Genomic DNA, 18,633 nt, shown 5'->3' on the forward strand with positions numbered 1-18,633 from the left:
GCCCGACACTGGGGAACGGTCGGAGATGGAAGGCCAGAGGTTAAGTCTGCGATCAGGACTCGTTCAATACACACAGGCCATTTGGGCTCGTGTGCAGTTTTGCTGCTGCTCCGAGTCTCACTTTTTCCTCTGGACAAATTTATACTGTGTTAATTTAAGTGGCACTTTTAATAGATGGAACAGGCTAATGCATATACGGGATTGTATGAGTTTATTCAGAGTGAGCACTACAACCGGTACAAAAATATTTTATCTATCAAATGCTTCCTCATCGAACATGTTATGTTTCACACTCTTTTATTGGGGGGGGGGGGGGGGGGGGGGGGGGTATTTAAACAAGTAAAGATTAACATTAAACATGTAAACATATAACTGCTGGATCAGTAGTCTTGTACAGTAAAGTAAATGTTGACACAGCCCCGTTCTAAATACAGTACACTTCCAGTACACTGAATGCAGTAACAATTCTGACCAGTCACACAGCTGTGCTACTGTCAAACACTTTGACAAAAGCAGTTGAAAACGAAACTCAAAAGCCTCAAAGACAGAAGATCAATGAACTTCATCTTCCATCACAAAGCAACTTACAGTTATGACTGAATACAATTTGACCAATTAAGGTTGAAGGGCCTTGCCCAGTGGCAAGGTGGCAGTGGTGGAGCTTGAACTGGCAACCTTATGATTACTAGTCAAGTACCTTAACCATCTCTAAATAATTAAACTGGGCATACCTGTGGCAATGCTTACTTCTTCTCCAATCTCAGTTTGCACGGTAGTACATGACAGGATTAATAATAAGCATATTACATTTAAGTGCACACCACAACTGAGCAAAACAAACCATGCGACTTGACTACATTCCCAAGATGTGTGAAATAAAATGGTAGTTGCTGGCTACACCTAAGTGTCATTAAGTGTATTTGACTTGTAATCGGAAGGTTGCCAGTTCAAGCTCATCGGAAGGTTGCCAGTTCAAGCTCACCACTGCCAAGTTACCACTGCTGGGTCCCTGAGCAAGACCCTTAACTCTCCAATGCTCAAAAAAACGTTGTATTCAACCATGATCGTAAGTTGCTTGGGATAAAAGCGTCAGCTAAATGCCATAAATGTAAATAGATCTATTATAGTGTGCAGAAACCCTGTCATGAACTGAGTAACCCTGTGGTTGTAGATATTTACAGTAATGAGATTCATTTGAAAGGCCTGGATTCAGTGATTCTGTGTAGCCTAGTTTCCCTGTGGAACAGTGAGTCAAAATGTCAACGATCACCACCGACTGCAAAAAAACATCCGACTAGCCAGAGTAAATCCTGTCTCAGTGAACCTTGATGTTTGTTTGAATTATCTATACTGCAAACTGAGCTCTATAGATATTTGATTTCATTCATGTGGTGTCCAGGAAATATATAAACTCCAAAGATAGAAACAGTCATCTCCAAGGTAAGCTAATAGCGATAAACAAATCAGAGTTTCATGTGACACATTTGACATTTTCTATTATTTGATTCCATTACTTTCTACAAAGTGTATTACTATAACTGCTCTGCAAGGTTTCTGTAAGTATGATATGAAATATTCAGAACATCTCTTGCCATAGTACTGCACGGGGTGAGATCAAATATGCTGCTATTGCAAAACTACTTGACATACAAAGAAACAGCCAGTATTGATTTGAAAATAACCCATTCCAGCAGGTACAAACAAGCATGATACTGACTGTCTGGAATGATTCAGGAAATGCACGAAAAACATCTGTTTAATATCTTCGTTGGATTTCATGAAATATTGAAAACACAGATTTGCAAAGATTTGTTAGGGGACCGTTTCCAGTGTAAGGATGAATTAATGACATGGCCTGACCTTTAGCTACTTTCCACAAAATGGATGGGAAATCTATTCAGTGGCGCTTAACTATAGCAGGAAACGAGGCACTTGAGATTTCCAAGAAATATAAAAAAAGACACCACGTCTCAGCCTTTAGTACTAAATCAGCAGACTCCAACTGAAATGCAACAAACAGAATAACCTTAGCAAACTAAATTAACCTACACCAACTATAGAAATACTGATCTCGTGCACTTAACACGATATGAAACCCTCGCTAACGTTTTCCGCTGCGTGTTACTATAAGAGACACAGGCATAGTGTAACCAGGGTGGGATTGATTTGTAAAACAATACTGCCCTCTTTCAACAGCGACCTTACAAGCCAAGGGCGTTCGGCGGCGGCGTCCTGTCACTCAACGGCCAAGCCCCTCCCACGGCGGCGGCGTCCTGTCATTCAACGGCTAAGTTCCTCCCACGGCGGCGGCGTCCTGTCACTCAGCGGCTAGGCTCCTCCCACGCCCGATTTTTGACTGTAAACATCCCGCTGATTTTAAAGCGTCGCAAGCGGGAGGAAGAAAGCTGGCGCCATCTTTGTTAGATTCAATGAGAGGGACGACTGAGGAGGGAAACAGCTTGTAACTTCTCTTCAGCAGTGAAGGAAGAACTTACACCGCCCCGTATCCATACGAAAAAATTACTGTTGAATGGTGAGTTTAATTCGTTTTGCATTAGTAATCGAATAATGGCTCTCAGTTGGAAAATACTATAAAAATAATTACAGCCGCTTGCTAGTTAGCTAACAGTTGGATAACTTCATTATCCAGATCAGCTAGTTAGCGAGTTTTTTAGCCGCTAGGTAGTGTTAATTTAAGATTAGATTATGCTATCTTGTTATTAGTCCAAAATAGCTTCGCATTGTGCTTGAGAACAGATAGGTTACATATTTATATGTGGTTCCGAATTGCTTGGCCATGTTTGAAAAACCGTGCAATGTAACGATTTAGTTATTTTGGGACATAACTAGGTTGCTAATTTTGCTAACCATTGCCTATCGGCTATGCACCCGACTAGTTAGCCAATTTAGCAACTTGCCGTGGAAAGCAGCGTTGAGGAACACAATTAGCTATCTGGCTAAGATTTTAGATCATTTATAGACAACAAATTGACGGTTGACGGCTAAACGTGGTCCTCCTTGACACTTGTTTTTTATTTTTATAGTCCGCTAGCAATCTCTGGCGAAAGACCTGTAGCTAGCTAACGCTAGCTAACCTCTCCTAACTAGGTTAGTATTTAAGGCGTCTCCTGTCTCTTGGTGTTGCTGTTCAGCAATACAAACAACTGTTTATCGTTAGCGAGTACGCTATGATAGTATTGTTACCGGTAATGGTGGATGTTGTGAGCTCTGCATATTGTCTCCAGTAAATTGTTTATTAGCAGCAAGTTAGCGAGCTAGTCTTGCTTTTTTTGGAGACCAGACGTTGAAACGGTAGATAACGTTAGCTAGCTATGATTGAGAGGCAACTAGGTAACTGCTTTAGCTAATACGTTTTCCGTGCGAGCCGTAATTTGCTATGGGCATTTGGCCTCACGTATGTCTCTTCCGACAGGTGTCGCTGACCCCTACGCCTTGACCGATCACAGGGCCAATGTTTTACGCCCACTTTGTCCTCAGCAAGCGTGGGCCGTTAGCCAAGATATGGCTGGCGGCCCACTGGGACAAGAAGTTGACCAAAGCTCACGTCTTTGAATGCAACCTGGAGAGCAGTGTGGAGAGCATCATTTCCCCCAAGGTGTGTTCTTCAGCCTAACGAGGACTTTTTTCAGCGGTTCACTGAGCTGTAACTGTGTGATGAAGCTTCCTGCTTGGCCTGTTACCAGTATATAACTATAAAGTGCAGCTTTTTAATTTTACTGTATTTTTTCCCCTCTTTTCCAGGTGAAAATGGCTCTACGTACATCTGGACATCTTCTCCTGGGTGTAGTGAGGATCTACCATAGGAAAGCCAAGTACCTGCTTGCTGACTGTAACGAGGCTTTCATTAAGATCAAAATGGCTTTCCGACCAGGTAAGGTCCAGTGTGGTTGTTGCTTTGGTGGTTGACCTGTATCATTTTGCATGGTCTGACCGTGTTGTAGTCTAGGTTAACCGATCATTTAAAATGTGATGTTTGGACGTCTGTGCCAATGAGACATTGCGTTTGTCCTAAAATTGCCTGTCTGCCACAGGTGTTGTCGATCTGCCCGAAGACAATCGCGAGGCTGCCTACAACGCCATCACTTTGCCAGAAGAATTTCATGATTTTGATCAGCCCCTTCCTGATCTTGAGTATGTGCGGGTTCTCCCCAATGGGTTTTTGCTGTGGTTATTACGCTGAATAACTTGCTGTCTGTTAGTGTTTTTTAGAGGTGAAGTGATGCAAGTTTGATCTGTTCCAGTGACATAGATGTAGCCCAGCAGTTCACGCTGAACCAGAGCCGTGTGGAGGAGATCACCATGAGAGAGGAAGTGGGCAGTCTCAGCATCATGGCTGACAATGACTTTGGTAAACTCAAGCTCTAAATGCATCACATGCAAAGGTCATTTAAAAAAATGTTATAGCTTGCTTGCTTTATTGTTGCTAGACGTTATGCTGTAGTTATACTAAAATGTAAATAGGATTGTCGAAAAGGTGGATGGGTGTTAGTTGGACACTGGTAACCTGCAGTTTGTATGTTGTTTGCAGGTGACTTTGGCATGGACGATCGAGGTATTATGAGGGAGGAGAGTGCTTTTGAGGTGGACATCATCCACGGATCCTCTGCCTCGAACCTTCTGTTGGAGGCAGAGCCTGGCCCCGCCCACCTTCCTGACAAGTCGACCAATCTTGACTATGATGACTTTGGAGAGAACAACCTGGAGAACAGTGATGGTGGAATACTCGGTAGGGATGGGGTCGGTGCTTATAGACTGATTGGGGGGGGGGTGGTTTCTGACTGAGTAGTTGGATGCATATGCTTAGCTGGGTTTAGGTTGTGCTTCATTAGAAATTTAATGACCGTATATAGGATCAGAGAGATTTTAATCACAGTGATTTTGTTTACTTGTAGTGGATAAGCTCTTGAGCAGTGATGGTGGTGGCGGAATATTTGATGATCCTCCAGCCATCACGGACAGTGTCATGATGCCCCCAGAACACGGAGACGACGATGATGACGATTTTGATAACCTCTCCCGTAAGCTTCTTTGTTTACAGCACCATTAACGCTATTATAACTGTCATTATCTTGCTGCTATGTGTTTTTTAGTGAATAGTTATAGGTGTTAGTTCATTTGAATCTTCCTTCTGCTTTGTATGTGTTTTTTGATTTGAAATATATTTATGTTGGTAACTTGTTGAGTTTTGCTGTAGAGTGCAGATTGCTGCCCTTTTGTCTGCTTGTTTTGACCCCCATTTTTAATCGTCCGTTTCCATCTCTTGCTGTGCTGTGACATTGGCTCTTCAGCCGCTGGAGCACCGGACAGCCCTGACTTGGGTCCGGTAGACCCTCTTCCTAACACCACGGATCAGACAGAGCAGACTACTCTGGTGCCTAACGTAGAGGAGGCCTTTGCTCTGGAGCCCATCGACATCACTGGTAACAATACAGACCACATAACTGGTTTGGGAGGAAAAGTCCCACCTGGGTTTGAGTAGGAAGTACAGGAAATGTTTCAGATAATATTGACTGAAAAAGTGGCATAAGCTGTAAACTGAACATCTGACCACAGTAGATGGCCACAGCTCCTCCATGTATAGTCTTGTTAAAGATGTTGACCATTTAGTGCTATTAAAGAAGAGAAAACAAGCTGCATTGGTTTGAAAAAACTGAGTCTGAGCCATATTGAAAAGTGGTGAGCAATTGTGGTTTTGATGATGTTCTCAGTGAAAGAGACCAAGGCCAAGAGGAAGAGGAAATTGATTGTGGACAGCCTGAAGGAGCTCGACAGCAAGACCATCCGTGCGCAGCTCAGTGACTACTCGGACATCGTCACCACACTGGACCTGGCTCCGCCCACCAAGAAGCTGATGATGTGGAAGGAGACGGGAGGTGTGGAGAAGCTCTTCTCCCTGCCAGCCCAGCCGCTCTGGAACGGCCGCCTGCTTAAGGTACAGCTGCTGTCGGGGCCTTTCTGCACGGCCTGGTCTCAGCGCAGGGTGCACTTGTTTACAGTGGAAGATGATTAGTCATCACGCGAAACAGCCAGTAGCATCCATGGGCATCTCCTGGGCTCTGAATCTGACAAATATTAGTTTGAGTGTGTGTATTAAAAAAAAACCAAAAAACCTGCTGGGTTGAGTGGACCGTATGTTGTGCTCCATCAAATTTCACACCAGAGAATTCCCACTGGCAGAATAACATACTGAAGATTAAGTTGAAAGCTAAGGTTTGTGTGTCACGGAAGCCTAAATTATGAACGCTTAATTATGGCTCGACTAATTGTGTGTTGGGAGCAGATGTTCACGCGCTGCCTGACGCCATTGGTGCCGGACGAGCTGAGGAAGAGGAGGCATGGTGGCGAGGCCGACAGCCTGGAGGAGTTTCTCCGGGAGCTGGAGAACCCCGAGGTGCCCCGTGAGGAGCAGCCGTGCCTGCGCGGAGACGTCATCGGTGAGTGGCCTGCACTGGGTCGCCCTGCAGTGGTCAGTGGGAGATGTTGCAGTGTCCTGGTCGAGCATTCCAAGTGGAGTGTTGGTGTCAACACAATGGATGTCTGAAAATGCATTCTTGTGTTCCAGCCAAGAATGTGTGTTTAGTCATTTAAACTTGAAGTATACACTTGCGTGCCTGTTGGGGTGTTTTTCTGGGTGTTCTTGAGAGAATGCTGTTGTCAGTATGCTGGTGAATAGAATTCAGACATTGCAGCTCAGCTGTAAGTGTAACGGGTAAATGTGTGGTGGTTGGTGCCCTGCAGATCAGACCATCCTGGAGGAGCCCAGTGTACTGCAGGCCTCCTCTATCGAGGGCAGCCGGACCACTCTGGACGAGACCCTGATGCCTCCGCCCCCCAGGCAGCGTCCCGTCAAGCGCAAGTCTCAGGAGCCCGAGCCCACCTTGCCGGTGAGTGGGTTCACAGCGATTGCCTTTCCTCATACCCGTCGTCTTTGTACAAAGTGTGTTTTTCTGCCGCCGTCGTGAGCAGTGAGCTTGATTCCTGCAGGCACTCCTCAGACCAGTGCCTTTCCTGCTCCAACCAGCCTGTCAGATGAAAAAGAGTTTAAAGTTTTCAGACCTCTGCTACTGCCATCATGTGCAGTGTTGGCAATGTCTGTTCATTTATTTGCTAGTTTCTTTGTTTTCTAGAAATGCCCCAATTATGTAGACTGTTGATTTACTTAGTGTTTTGCGTGGTGTTTTTTTTTTTTTTTTTTTTTTTTTATGTTTCTGCGATGGTTCTGCAGTCAATGGCCATGCTGGATCAGAGCCTGCCGCCGGTGGAGCAGACGGGGCTGACCCAACAGCTGGACGTGCCCCAGGTGGAGCTGCCCCCCGAGGAGAGCGCCAGCCTCTCCAGGCTTGCGCCAGAGCTTGACCTGCTGGGGGAGAAAAGCAAGGATAAGGAGGACAGTGAGGAGGAGGAGGTACGGGTCTTTGGTCCTCGCACCAAAAAAAAAACAGTCCGAACAAAACAAAATTACTAGATTTTTTTGCATAATATTTTTTGGGACCAAGACAAGAAGCCACGTTCAGATTCAAAAGCCACATTGAATGGAAATATTCCAGTAGGTGTAATGGTGTCGAGGCAGTAGAAAAATGCCATTTCTCTTGCCACCTCATTCATCGTCACTGTTTTTAAGAGCATAATTAGTGACCATTTGTAATTGTTTAATAAAATGCATAGGAGATTGAGGGCCAAGGCGGAGACCAGGACCAGGAGGAGAGGAGATGGAACAAGAGAACCCAGCAGATGCTGCATGGACTTCAGGTATGCTTCTGATTCACCTCACCACTTCACAGGGATGGCAAAATGCGTTTCATTTTATACAATCAAGATGTTTGTGAGCCCTCTAGCCAAGAATGGTCATTTGATTAACATCAAAAAGGAATAAGGACGAGCAATTGCCAACTGACCCCATACCTCCTCTTTTACATTGACACTGTTGCGGTTTTGGACAGCCACTTTTAAGGAAACGGTTGGAGCCTGAGTTTGTTTGCGTGTGTGTTGCATTGCAGCGTGTGATGGCCAAGACCGGAGTCCAGTCCATCAGCCTGCTGGAGCTTTGCAAGAACAACAACAGGAAGCAGGCTGCTGCCAAGTTCTACAGTTTCCTGGTCCTGAAGAAACAGCAAGCTGTTGACCTGTCTCAGGTCGAGCCCTACAGTGACATCGTCGCCACGCCAGGGCCACGCTTCCATATTGTATAGGTGCATGTTACTCTGATCTGTGTAGTAGCTGTATTTAACACTTTTTAATGTTGGTCAGTTTTTTTTTTTTTTTTATTGTTATTGTGTATCTGGCTTGTTTTTTGGACCAATTGTAAGAAGAATTGATCATGACGAGGTTTTAACTCCACATAGCAGGGGGCTTACATGTTGGTCTCTTGTATTCCCATTATTTCAAAACCAATGAAACTTTGCAGCCTGTCTTCTATATTTCAGAAACTGTTTTAACACTTTGGTTTTTACCTGATTTAGGTTTTACAGCTCAAATACTAGTAGAATAGGTGTATACATTTTTACATTTTTGATAATGTCATGTTTGAGAGACAGGTTTATTTTTGGAAGTTTTGGTGTAAGTGTTGAATAATGCAGAAGCTCAACATTTTGTATCCCTTTTAATGACATGTCTAAGGATTGCTCTGTGGTTATTAAAGGTTTATTCAAACTAAACTATATTGGGAATTCTATGCACTTGTGCTTAAATGTGGACTCCCATTTAGCAAGGCTAATGCTTTTTTTTTTTTTTTTCCCCTCCCCTGAGTCTTTAGATTTTTTCATGCTTTTAGTGCCCCACATCTCCAGCTCTTTGCTATACAATAGTTTGAACTAGAAACATGTTCTTGCCTTTCTACCCTTTTAACCTGATATGCATTGCCTTAGTGAGTGAGCTCACACTTAATGGTGGTCAAGATGGATTTTTCTTTTTAATGATTAAAAGCTGTTTTTAATAAACACCAAAAATAACCCTCCAGGAGTTTCATGCACAGAATGTTTTGCTGTAAAGTACAAAAGATTAGTGCATGTTCAAAGCTAGCGAGAAAGGGGAAACCCTTACGCTGCGTGACTCCTTTCATATGAAATGGCGTTGGCTCAAACAGATTTTTAAGATAATGAATCCTAAATGTCAAATTAAACTTGTAAGTATTAACTTTTAAAAAATTAAATCCTGGGTTTTTTGTAGTTCACAATCAAGATACCTTGACAAGATACCCAGTGATCTCTTGGGGTAAATGCATACGTTTCTAAATAATTAATTCGTGCTTAACAGTTGGAAGTATTTCCATTTTGTACTACTGCATCTTCTATATTAAGGCAAAGGAGGTAGACATGCCCACATGTTAACAACTCACGCTCGTTTAATAAAGCACGTTTGTCTACAATGTTTTGAAAAACGCCCGCTGATTACTACCGGAAGTAGTATCTTTATCCCGGAAACACATGTCCTGTCCTCATGGCAACTATGGCCGCACGTAAGGAGCCCGTGGCTCCGGCGCCTTGCTCGCTCGATTCCCAGGTCAAACGGATCCAGATAGATGGACTGGTGAGTGCTGACGGACAGACACCCTCACCGTTTTCTCAGGAGAGCGTACGGTACCGTTTTATTTAGCTCATCGCAGGCGCTAGGCGTACAGGCTAACGTTAGCTTAGCCTAGCTTATCTTAGCTTAGCTTATATTAGTTTAACGAGCTCGCTCTTCTTAGCTGGCTACGGGTTTCACCGTGACGGGAAAGTCTGAAACCCAGTATAACCGGCGTAAATATAAACCAGTATAACCGGTGTTCCGGCGAGTAAAGGACGCGGACTGGTAGTCGGCGCATGCCGGGTTCGAGTAACGGCAGAGTCGGTTGTGTCCATTAGCTGCTGTGTAAATGCGCTTCCTAGAAATCAGTACTGATCGTTTCATTAACGCGGAGACCGTCGGATCACCAAACCAACACGAGCGCTTTTGTGTTTATTGGCCGCTTTGTAGCTGGTATAAACGGGGGTTGTATGGCGGGGTAACACCGGGACCCGAGGCGTAACATACCCAGCACGCCGGATCCCCTGCTCAGAAACACCCATTAAACGCTGTAATCACATCATTAAAGAGTTGATTCTGCTGTCTCTGAGCAGGAAAAGGGTGAAACTGGAACTGGACACCCTGCACTAAACTACCGAGTGCTGGAGTCCTTCAGAGTCTCAGTTAAAGAATACTGGTGTGATGAAATGTGCACTAAAAGTCTATTTTAGTAGTGTGTTATGTTGTAATAGTCTAGCTCGTTTTCGTATACTAGTAAAAATCCTGGCGGATGTTTCTTGTTGCAGTCGGCTTATGATTCTAGCAGTTAGCCCAGATGTCTTTCTGAAATTTTAGTTGTAACCCTTATGCTATTAAGTTTTGTTCTCAAATTAGAGACTTTAACTCTGGATTCTTGGCTTATTAAACGTATCAGTAAAAGGACACCTCTAAAAAGCCTTCCCTACAGTTCTCTACTTGCCATGAGGGGGCAGAATTGCATCAGAGTACAGGAGTACTCTGGCCTTAATGCAAATAGCCGTTGGTGGGTACATTTTAAAACATCCACGATGCTTAAGAACGTCTTTCAACTTTCCGTGTTCCGCATCCCAAATCTAAAATGTTGTGCTACATTAAGGAGGATCTGTTATTAAAAAGGTGAATAGTGTCATGAAGAACATAGATTCTTTTATTTATAATCGAATTCTGGCCTTTTTGTGTGTCAGGATTTTGTATCTTAGGCGACTTGGCACGTAACGTTACTTTACTTTGTGTGGCCTATATAAGGAGACTAGCAGCGTGGACTGAATGGGAATCTGGAGAATGAGGTAAATAAATAACTTCCCTGTCTCTATTTGGGGTGCAGCAGTTTCTCCACATTGCATCACTCCTAGCTGTTGACACAGCGTGGGTCCCCGAATGTATTGACGCCCAATCGCTTCGTGCCAGCAACCGATGAAGCGTCGTGGAGGACAAATTGAGGGCCACTCACCTCTGCGACGGACCCGCCGGTGTTTCCTCGGTTCATTAACTGAGTCCGGGCAAGACTGGCAGTGGTCGTGGTGGAGCAGAGCCCCGGGCACCAGTGTGCCATCAATAAGTGTCCCGTTGCTGTTCTCCAGCTAGATGGCAGGAGATCGAGGCAGAAGTCAGACATAGTTCACGCCCTCGTTTGGTTGGAGGTGTGATTATGGAGTGCATGTGTGACCTTGAAACCCGACCCCCCCTGTGGATTTTTATCCCAAGTCTTGTGAAGCTTATATAGTGCATGTAAAATTGTATAACTCGGTGTCCAGGTCTGTCTTGCGATGGGTAGATGTTGATCGCGTGAATTGCTGACAGTGTATGTGCATCGTTTAGGGGGGGAAAAGGACCAGCTGGCATCGTTTTCCGGCTGGATACGTTGCCAAGATGGATGGAATTCAGCAAGGTGGATACAAAGCGGGCATCCTCATTCTAGCGAACCTAGTGGTTGCAGAGATGAGTAAAAAACTGGGAGTCCCTGTCTCCTCTTTGATTGTGGCGTGAGCATCCGACCAGATGCACCACAACCATATACACTCTGAAAGTCGGTCGTAACAGAGATACAGGTGCTACTGCCGAATGTCTGATATGCGGACCAAGTGGCTATGGCAACTGCTTGGAGTTGGCTATTTCTAAATTGAGAGAAAATGGAAAGTGTGTCCTGTGTGCTGTTGACACAGACAAATTGTATGCAGAAGAGGACAAGACAGTCTGTCAAGTCGCCCGAATATTTGAAACAAGACCAGACAAGGGGCACAGGAAGAAAGGGGGAAAAAGATCAGAAAACAGGCACTGAAAAAATTGAACAGCACAATGGAATGGCACAACCCAGCACAGAAGACCGGTCCTGAGCGCAGAAAAAGGCCAGCTTGCAAATGACCGGTCGCTTCTCGTCCATAGGAAATTGGTTCTTCTTTTAATTTCCTTTAATTCAGCTTCCTTTCATTTGCGCACGTTTTGTAACCTGGTCCCAGACCGGTACTTTGGTTGGCCACGGTGACCGTGGTGCTCAGCGGTGCCCTGAGGCGCGATATTCGCTCCCACATGACCCTGCTGTGCCGTCCATTTAATTCTGGACAGCAGGCGCTTGACCTGAGGTTGAAAGGATCCGGCAGACAGAGTTCCCTTACCGCGTCCCCGCGGCGTGGTTCTTCTGCTGGGCCGATAAGCCCGGCGGGACCGTGGGCCACGCGCACTGGGCTTCTGTCTCGTCCCTCCTCTGACCTTAAGGTTCGTGGCTGGGTTGTGGGGGGAAATCGGCGGGCGTTGAAGGCGACCTTTCCTCCCGGGGGCTTGGGCCGTGCTGCTTTTTGTTGTACCTCGCGGTCGTGACCTACTGTCCTTCATGAAAGCGCGGCCGTTCTGGCAGGGAGGCTGTCCACCCCCACCCCCACCCCCCACCCCCTCAGCTCGCGTGCTCCGGGCCCTAAATCAAGCGCTTAAAGTGGCATATTGAAATGGCTTCTCACACTGGGTGATGCTGTGCTCCAGCTGCGTGCCACGCTGTGATCTGCCCGTCAGCGCCAGGCCTGTTTGTCTTTAATCACTGTTTGCTTGGTTGTTTGTGCACCTGGTGCAACGGAATGGCCCCGTTGCCCCCACTGTGGGGAACCATTAGCGTCCGGCCTTCCGAAGGCTGTGAATTGAGTGTCCGTGGGAATGCGAGGCACCAATATCCACATTCATCACAGCTCTAACGCTCTTAAGCGCAGGCTTGGGGAACGCTGAAGTGCGTGGCAGCGTGTGCTTGTAGCATTCGCCAGGGCTGTGCTGCATATTAAACCCGTATCAGCATGGTTAATCAGCATGTCACCTGCGTCATGCTGTGAATAAGATGCCTTTTTAACAGCAAGCCTAACTTTTAAGAAAGTTTATTGACCCCATATAGCCCTGTATCAGCAAAAGAGTAGCGTTTCGGCTTCAAAGCGTATGTCTTCTGTTGTTTTGGTCTCGTCATCCGAAAAACCTCGAGTTGCTTTGCGGTTTATTTCTCTCCGTATATCGTCCCCGCTCGGGTCAGGAGAGACGTATAAAAACGTAGCTGAAGCCACGCTACTCTGTGTCTGAAGACATAAAATGTAGCTCCAAGCACAGAGCGAAGTGCCACCCTGCGAGGTTGGAGCACGCGTCGGAACCGCTGCTTCAGTGGGATCTTGGCCGTTAGTCGGTGTACAAAACGGGCGAGACCGTTGTCTTGAGCGTTTGCATTCTCGTTTGCTGACTTTCTCAGTGTGTTGCCTCTCTGATCCTACACCCTTTCTTTTTAAATGCTTCTGGGATGTTGCCCAACACATGCGCACCTGCACACCTGCCGATACCCTCTTCTCACGTGTGTGTGTGTTTGTGCGCAGGTGGTGCTGAAGATCATCAAGCACTACCAGGAGGAGGGCCAGGGCAGTGAGGTGGTGCAGGGTGTCCTGCTCGGTCTGGTGGTGGACGACCGGCTGGAGATCACCAACTGCTTCCCCTTCCCCCAGCACACGGAGGACGACGCCGACTTTGACGAAGGTAAGGGCGGAGCCCCGCTGCCGGCCCGATGCTGTCCTCACGGCGCTCGCGCCGGGGCCACCTCGTTAAAGCTCGAAATGTCAACGTTAATTGCTCCTTTAACCTTTTTGTTGAAGCAGGTAAGTCTCCCAGAGCTCAGGGTCTTGTTTTCAAGCAAAGCTTTCCCAGCATGGATATGCACGCCTCGTACGAAACCATTATCGCTGGAATCATTGTGCAGGATAGAAACAGACCCGGCACGCGGTGCGGTTTCCGTTCAAGCAAACCCAGACGGGCTCTCGTCCGCGGCGAGCGGGGCGGATTATTAGCATGAGGCGCCGGTCCTCTTCGGTGGCTGCTGTGATCAGCTCCCGGCCTTCTGTCGGGCTGGCGTGTGGCCCGCAGTGGCCCTCCGGCCTCGGCCTTCGGACAGCAGTGGGCGACCTCACTGATCCAGGCTTCTCGTTAGCGCTCGGGTGGCCCAAAGCAGGACGGCCCCGCTAACGAGCAGCAGAGCGAAGCGTGTGGCCCGTGCGAGAGGCCAAGCCAGGGACGGGGGGTCCAGGGATGGGTGTTTGCTCGCAGCATTCCTGGGATAAATCTGGGAGTAATGGCCTGTTTTGTTGTTTAAACCAGTGGAGCAATTTATACACTCGTTGGCTGCTGTGCATGGCCATATCTGCCTGAATGCAGACGTGTACTTCAAAATCTATTTTTCCAATTGGAAAGTGTAAGCGTTCCTGTTCTCTGTGCCTAAAGACTCGGCGTGCCCTTTGGGCTCATTAAGCGATTCTGTTAACAGGACATCGCCATTCATCAGCCTGTTCGACGGAGCAATATCCAGCGTCCTAAAAACTGCCGTCTGGCGTGCGCGTGCATCCACTGGCAGAACCGCGTCCCGTTGTGTTCCAGCTCTGCGCGCTTCCCCTGCTGACTGTAAGCCGAGATCTGACGCTCTCTCTGAAGTCGTGCCGCTTTTTTTTTTTGTGAAGTCCTACCAGGCTGCGGTGTGGCTGTGTACTTTTTTTCTGAGCTCCGTCATTCTTAAACTCAGTCTCGCTGACTTCTTTCTGCTGAGCCAGTTGTCTAGTGTGACAGACGGCCCGTCGTTCCCAGGAAGCTCGCACGGATCGGCTGTCATTCTTCACTTCCTATACGTCTTGGCAGGTGCGAAGGTACGTGGGGATCTCCGTATTGCGCCGTGCTGCGTGCCGTGCTGCCTGGCGTAAGGGAGTTGCCTCCCTCGCCTGCTGTTTCTTCCTTTCCCGTCCTCCTGCCGCCGGATGTTTTTCTCTCCCGCTCTCAGTAGGTGGCAGTGTTGCGCCTTCGTTTCCGCCCTCCGCGCCTCAACATGGAGGCCAGGCAGGCGGGTTGGTGAGCTGAGCAGGAGGACGGGAGGCGCGGGGCGTTATAGCCTGATCTGGGATTTATTACAGAGGAGCTCATCCCAGTCCTAGAGCTCGCAATGGACGTGCTAAATGGGCAATCTGCCGCGGAGCTTCTGTGAACGTGTTAGCCCGGTCGTGGACCCCCGCCCCGAATCAGGATTCCTGGGAGCGCCTGCAGCTTAGCTCAGTGATTGGGGTTGTGGGTCGTGGGTCATCGCGTGTCAGGTGAGCAAAATGGTATGTGAGCGAGTCTCCCTGGTGAGTGCAGCTTATTGCTTAGGCGTAGCCTATGAGAACGGAGGCTTCCAACCGTGTGCAGTGTGCTCTGAGATTAGGGTGACGGTGCAGACCCCCCACCCCCTCTTCTCCCGTGTCTCCCTTGTTCCCCCATCCGCAGTGAATCCAACTTCCTTTATGCTCTCGTTCCCAGGTGTGGTTAAGATGCAAGTCAGGGCTGAAGGCTTTCTCATTTTAATTGCCCAGTACAGAGCTGACATTAGAGGGTAGCGGGTTGTCGATATTACCCAGAGTGTCGCTGGGATTCAAGAGATGTGTAATTGAGAGTAAGCGGTGACCTGGGAACAGTGTCAGGACCCACACACCGCTGGGATCCTCCCACATGCCACCAGGCTCCTCCCACAGGCTGCCAGGCTCCTCCCACACCCCTCAGCAAGGAGTTCGTAAAGCCAGATTGACGGGAGCAGGGATCCAGCCTCAGGCTTGCACCTGGGCCCTGGCTCTTAGCCAGTCTCTCGCATTTAACAACCTTGATTTATTAATGGCCCTCGATGCCTCCACGGAATACGTCCTATCCAAGGTTTTAGCAGATTGCCTTGTATCCTTCTCCTCGCTGCTGATGCTGTGATTAATCAAAAGGTCCTGGGTGATGAGACAAAAGCCTACCAACTGCAGCTACTAGTGCTCCTTACGGGAATGAAGCATGGAGGCCCGAGAAAGGGGTCCCTGGACACTCTGGGAGGAGTCCTGACTCGGCCACCAGTTGTGGATGAGTACGTAACCCCAGGTTTCAGAAGGTCTTAGCTGATGGTCTGAAAGGTCAAGGCAGAAAATCTGGAAATTGGCAGCCGAGTGAAAACCGCGGGACTTTTGCTTGGTGTGGTGCGGCGATTGTAACGCTACCAAACCCCATTGCTTCTTTCTCCGTGTTTCCAGCATTGGTGAAATGCGCATGGCCTCGCGTGCCGCCCGTTGGTCCGTGCCCCGCAGAGGTGCCGGTGCGTTGGCCCTCATAGGCTACCCTTTTTCCAGTCATTTCTCCTGAGCTAGGCCAGCGTTGAACAGCGAGGCATTCAGAACGCCTTCATCACTGATGCATTTGAAGATGTGGGACAGATGTACTCACTGTAGATCTGGGGTAATTAAGTTTTGTGATTAGCCCACTCGGGTATACTGGAGCACGGTGAAAATAGGGTCTCTCTGGAAGCCATGGTATTAAAGGGGGAGAGTTTGTTGGTGAGGAGATGGCAGATTGCCACTTTGTCTAACCGCTCCCCCGCAATTAGACACACCTGGAAAGTACAGTAGCTTTTCTCTTCAAAAAGAACCAACAAACAGCTCGCCGTTATGGAGAGATGGAAATGGCTTACGTGCCGGCTCGCGTGTTCATGTACAAACAACTGTGAAAATTAAAGGGCTTAAGCCCTCTCCGTTCGGAATGCGCAGCGGTGCACTCTCCAAGTCTGTTCTAGGAGCGGAAGAATGGCTTCCCAAATCAAGACACGAATACTATGTTTGAACACGGAGTACTTGGAAGTAAACTGGAGTAAACGTGAGTACTTGAAAACTCCAGGCGTAGCCTCAAACGCGTCAGTACCTTTCATCTGGCATCTGTCGGGCCTTTTTATGAGCTCTGTTTTTCGATGAAGCAGGAGATTTCTTTCTGAACAGCCTTGGCTTCTGTCACCTAGCAAAGTCATTCCTGTTTCTCCAAATTGATTGTGAGTCGTTCATTAAAGCCTACAGCTTTTCTTGAGAAATCAGCTGTTTTGGGGGGATAAACAGACAGGAGGACAGCAGCTGTTGTGATGTTGCCTAGAAGCAGCTAGAAGTACAGGAGACGATGCTGAAAACGGTCGCGCTGCAAAGAAGGAGCTTGTTTGATCTTCATGCCTCGTCCTGGGAGACTGAGCTGTTGAGCCGGGCCGGGCTCACGCACGCCGCCTCCGTCATCCTTTGACGTACCTGCGTTTGAGCGCCGACTGTTGTTGTGAGCGGGACCCGTCGAAGGGCGAGGCAGTGGATGAAAACGGAAGGAGGGGCTTCACGGTCGCAGCACCGGGTGATGAGCGAAGGCGTAGCCACCGGAGGCCCTTGGCACAGGCATCCACGTAACCCTGCCCCCAGAAGCCCCTCGCCTCGGACAGCGGCGCGCACGCACGCATGTGACGTCTTTGTCATTCTGGTGTTGTGCCACCATAAATCCTATTGAATTTTCCTGCCACCGCACTCAAAATCCTACATGTCATTAGAGATTCACCAGGGGTGCGCTCTCCCGAATGAGTGTGAAATATGGAATCATCCACCATTTGCAGATGCGCGCTGGGGGCAGCGTTGGCAGGGAGAACAATTCTTCTCTCTCTCTCCTGCCTCTCTACTGTCTGTTTCCTTCCTCACCAGCCATGAGAGGAAAGAAAACTGGGGAAAAAGCTGATGGACTGCTGTTGACGCGCGCGCGCGCACACACACACACACACACACACCTCCTCTTGACTGATGTATGTGTGGCGGGAACAGCCTATCCGGCACTCACTTCTCATACGGCCATCAAGCGGCCGAACGGGCTCACTCAGACCCACCCCCCAAGGCTCCGAGCCCCCCAGCTAGCAGCAGCTACATAATGGGATCTGTGGTTCGCCTTGTTCCAGCAGGCACACTGCATATTAGCTGCAATTAATCTTAGTTAAGAGAAGCCTGTGTCCCTGACACCCTTCGTTGCCACTGTGAGGTGGGTGGATGCAGAGATGGAATGGGAATCCGGGAAGGGGGCGCGCAACACTGTGGCATGTAAGGCAGAATATCATGAGCACTAATGGGTCAGCAACCCACAAAATCAGCCCCGTATGGTCAATACATAGCTCATGCAGTGTAGCATGCTAGCTCACCCTTAATTTCTCTCTTGCTCCTCCTCTCTCAGAGTCTATGTTGCTCCAGCACTGCTTCTGCTGTTCATGTGAGATTTCCTTCTCTTTAGAGGGAGTCTCATTCTGTCCTCTCTTTCGCACGCACTCTCTTGCTCGCTCTCTCTCTCTCGCTCTCTCTTTTTGAGCGATTACCCATACCTCCTTCCTAGTCTTATTCTGCGTGCCGCTTTCACACTGATGTCTAGACTACTGAATCCACAATGAGGGAGCCTCACACCCCTCCTGCAGCAGGCAGGCTCGCGCAATTAACGAAAAATGCACGCTCTTATTGTGCGGCATACTGTGGCGGTAATTATTAATTACGATGATCAGATTAGCGTAGTTACCACCGGTATGATCTATCCGTACACGGAATGCTGCAATGCACATGGCTGCATGCGTTAATTGATGCCTTGTGTTAATTGTGGCCAAAGTTGTGACAACAATTGATCTTCCATTAATGGCACAGCCCTTGCTGACAGTGGTTTATGGGATTGTTCTCTCTCTCTCTAGAGAAGGCGATTAACGAGGCTTGCTTTTCAGGTTATTTACTGAGCTATGTCGGCTGTGGTAATACAGGCTTTCTCAAGTTC

At 48.0% G+C, this 18,633-nt stretch overlaps 2 protein-coding genes across 3 annotated transcripts in view; both read left to right on the forward strand.

The window, feature by feature from the left end:
- The first annotated feature begins 2,374 nt into the window (after window positions 1-2,374).
- Window positions 2,375-8,675, forward strand: rad21a (RAD21 cohesin complex component a). Of its 2 annotated transcripts, XM_035526588.2 has the most exons (15): window positions 2,375-2,533; window positions 3,045-3,108; window positions 3,434-3,616; window positions 3,763-3,892; window positions 4,053-4,152; window positions 4,263-4,369; window positions 4,550-4,747; window positions 4,914-5,039; window positions 5,310-5,441; window positions 5,730-5,953; window positions 6,302-6,455; window positions 6,760-6,905; window positions 7,247-7,426; window positions 7,687-7,770; window positions 8,019-8,675. In XM_035526588.2, exons 3-15 carry the CDS (start codon window positions 3,473-3,475, stop codon window positions 8,208-8,210), a joined length of 1,917 nt encoding a protein of 638 aa, XP_035382481.1. In that variant the 5' UTR covers window positions 2,375-2,533; window positions 3,045-3,108; window positions 3,434-3,472; the 3' UTR covers window positions 8,211-8,675. The 2 variants fall into 2 exon arrangements, with proteins under 2 accessions (XP_035382481.1, XP_026868089.2); XM_027012288.3 differs by lacking the exon at window positions 3,045-3,108 and having other exon boundaries at window positions 2,376-2,533.
- Window positions 8,676-9,419: 744 nt separating this feature from the next.
- Window positions 9,420-18,633, forward strand: part of eif3ha (eukaryotic translation initiation factor 3, subunit H, a) — a 32,253-nt gene continuing 23,039 nt past the window's right edge. The window contains exons 1-2 of the mRNA XM_035526658.2: window positions 9,420-9,546; window positions 13,377-13,533. Coding sequence (XP_035382551.1) covers window positions 9,457-9,546; window positions 13,377-13,533 — 247 coding nt within the window. The 5' untranslated portion in view covers window positions 9,420-9,456. The remainder of the gene's footprint in view (window positions 9,547-13,376; window positions 13,534-18,633) is intronic.

The sequence above is a fragment of the Electrophorus electricus genome, chromosome 1 (genome assembly GCF_041902795.1).
Source record: "Electrophorus electricus isolate QZ-2024a chromosome 1, ASM4190279v1, whole genome shotgun sequence".
NCBI classification, from domain to species: domain Eukaryota; kingdom Metazoa; phylum Chordata; class Actinopteri; order Gymnotiformes; family Gymnotidae; genus Electrophorus; species Electrophorus electricus.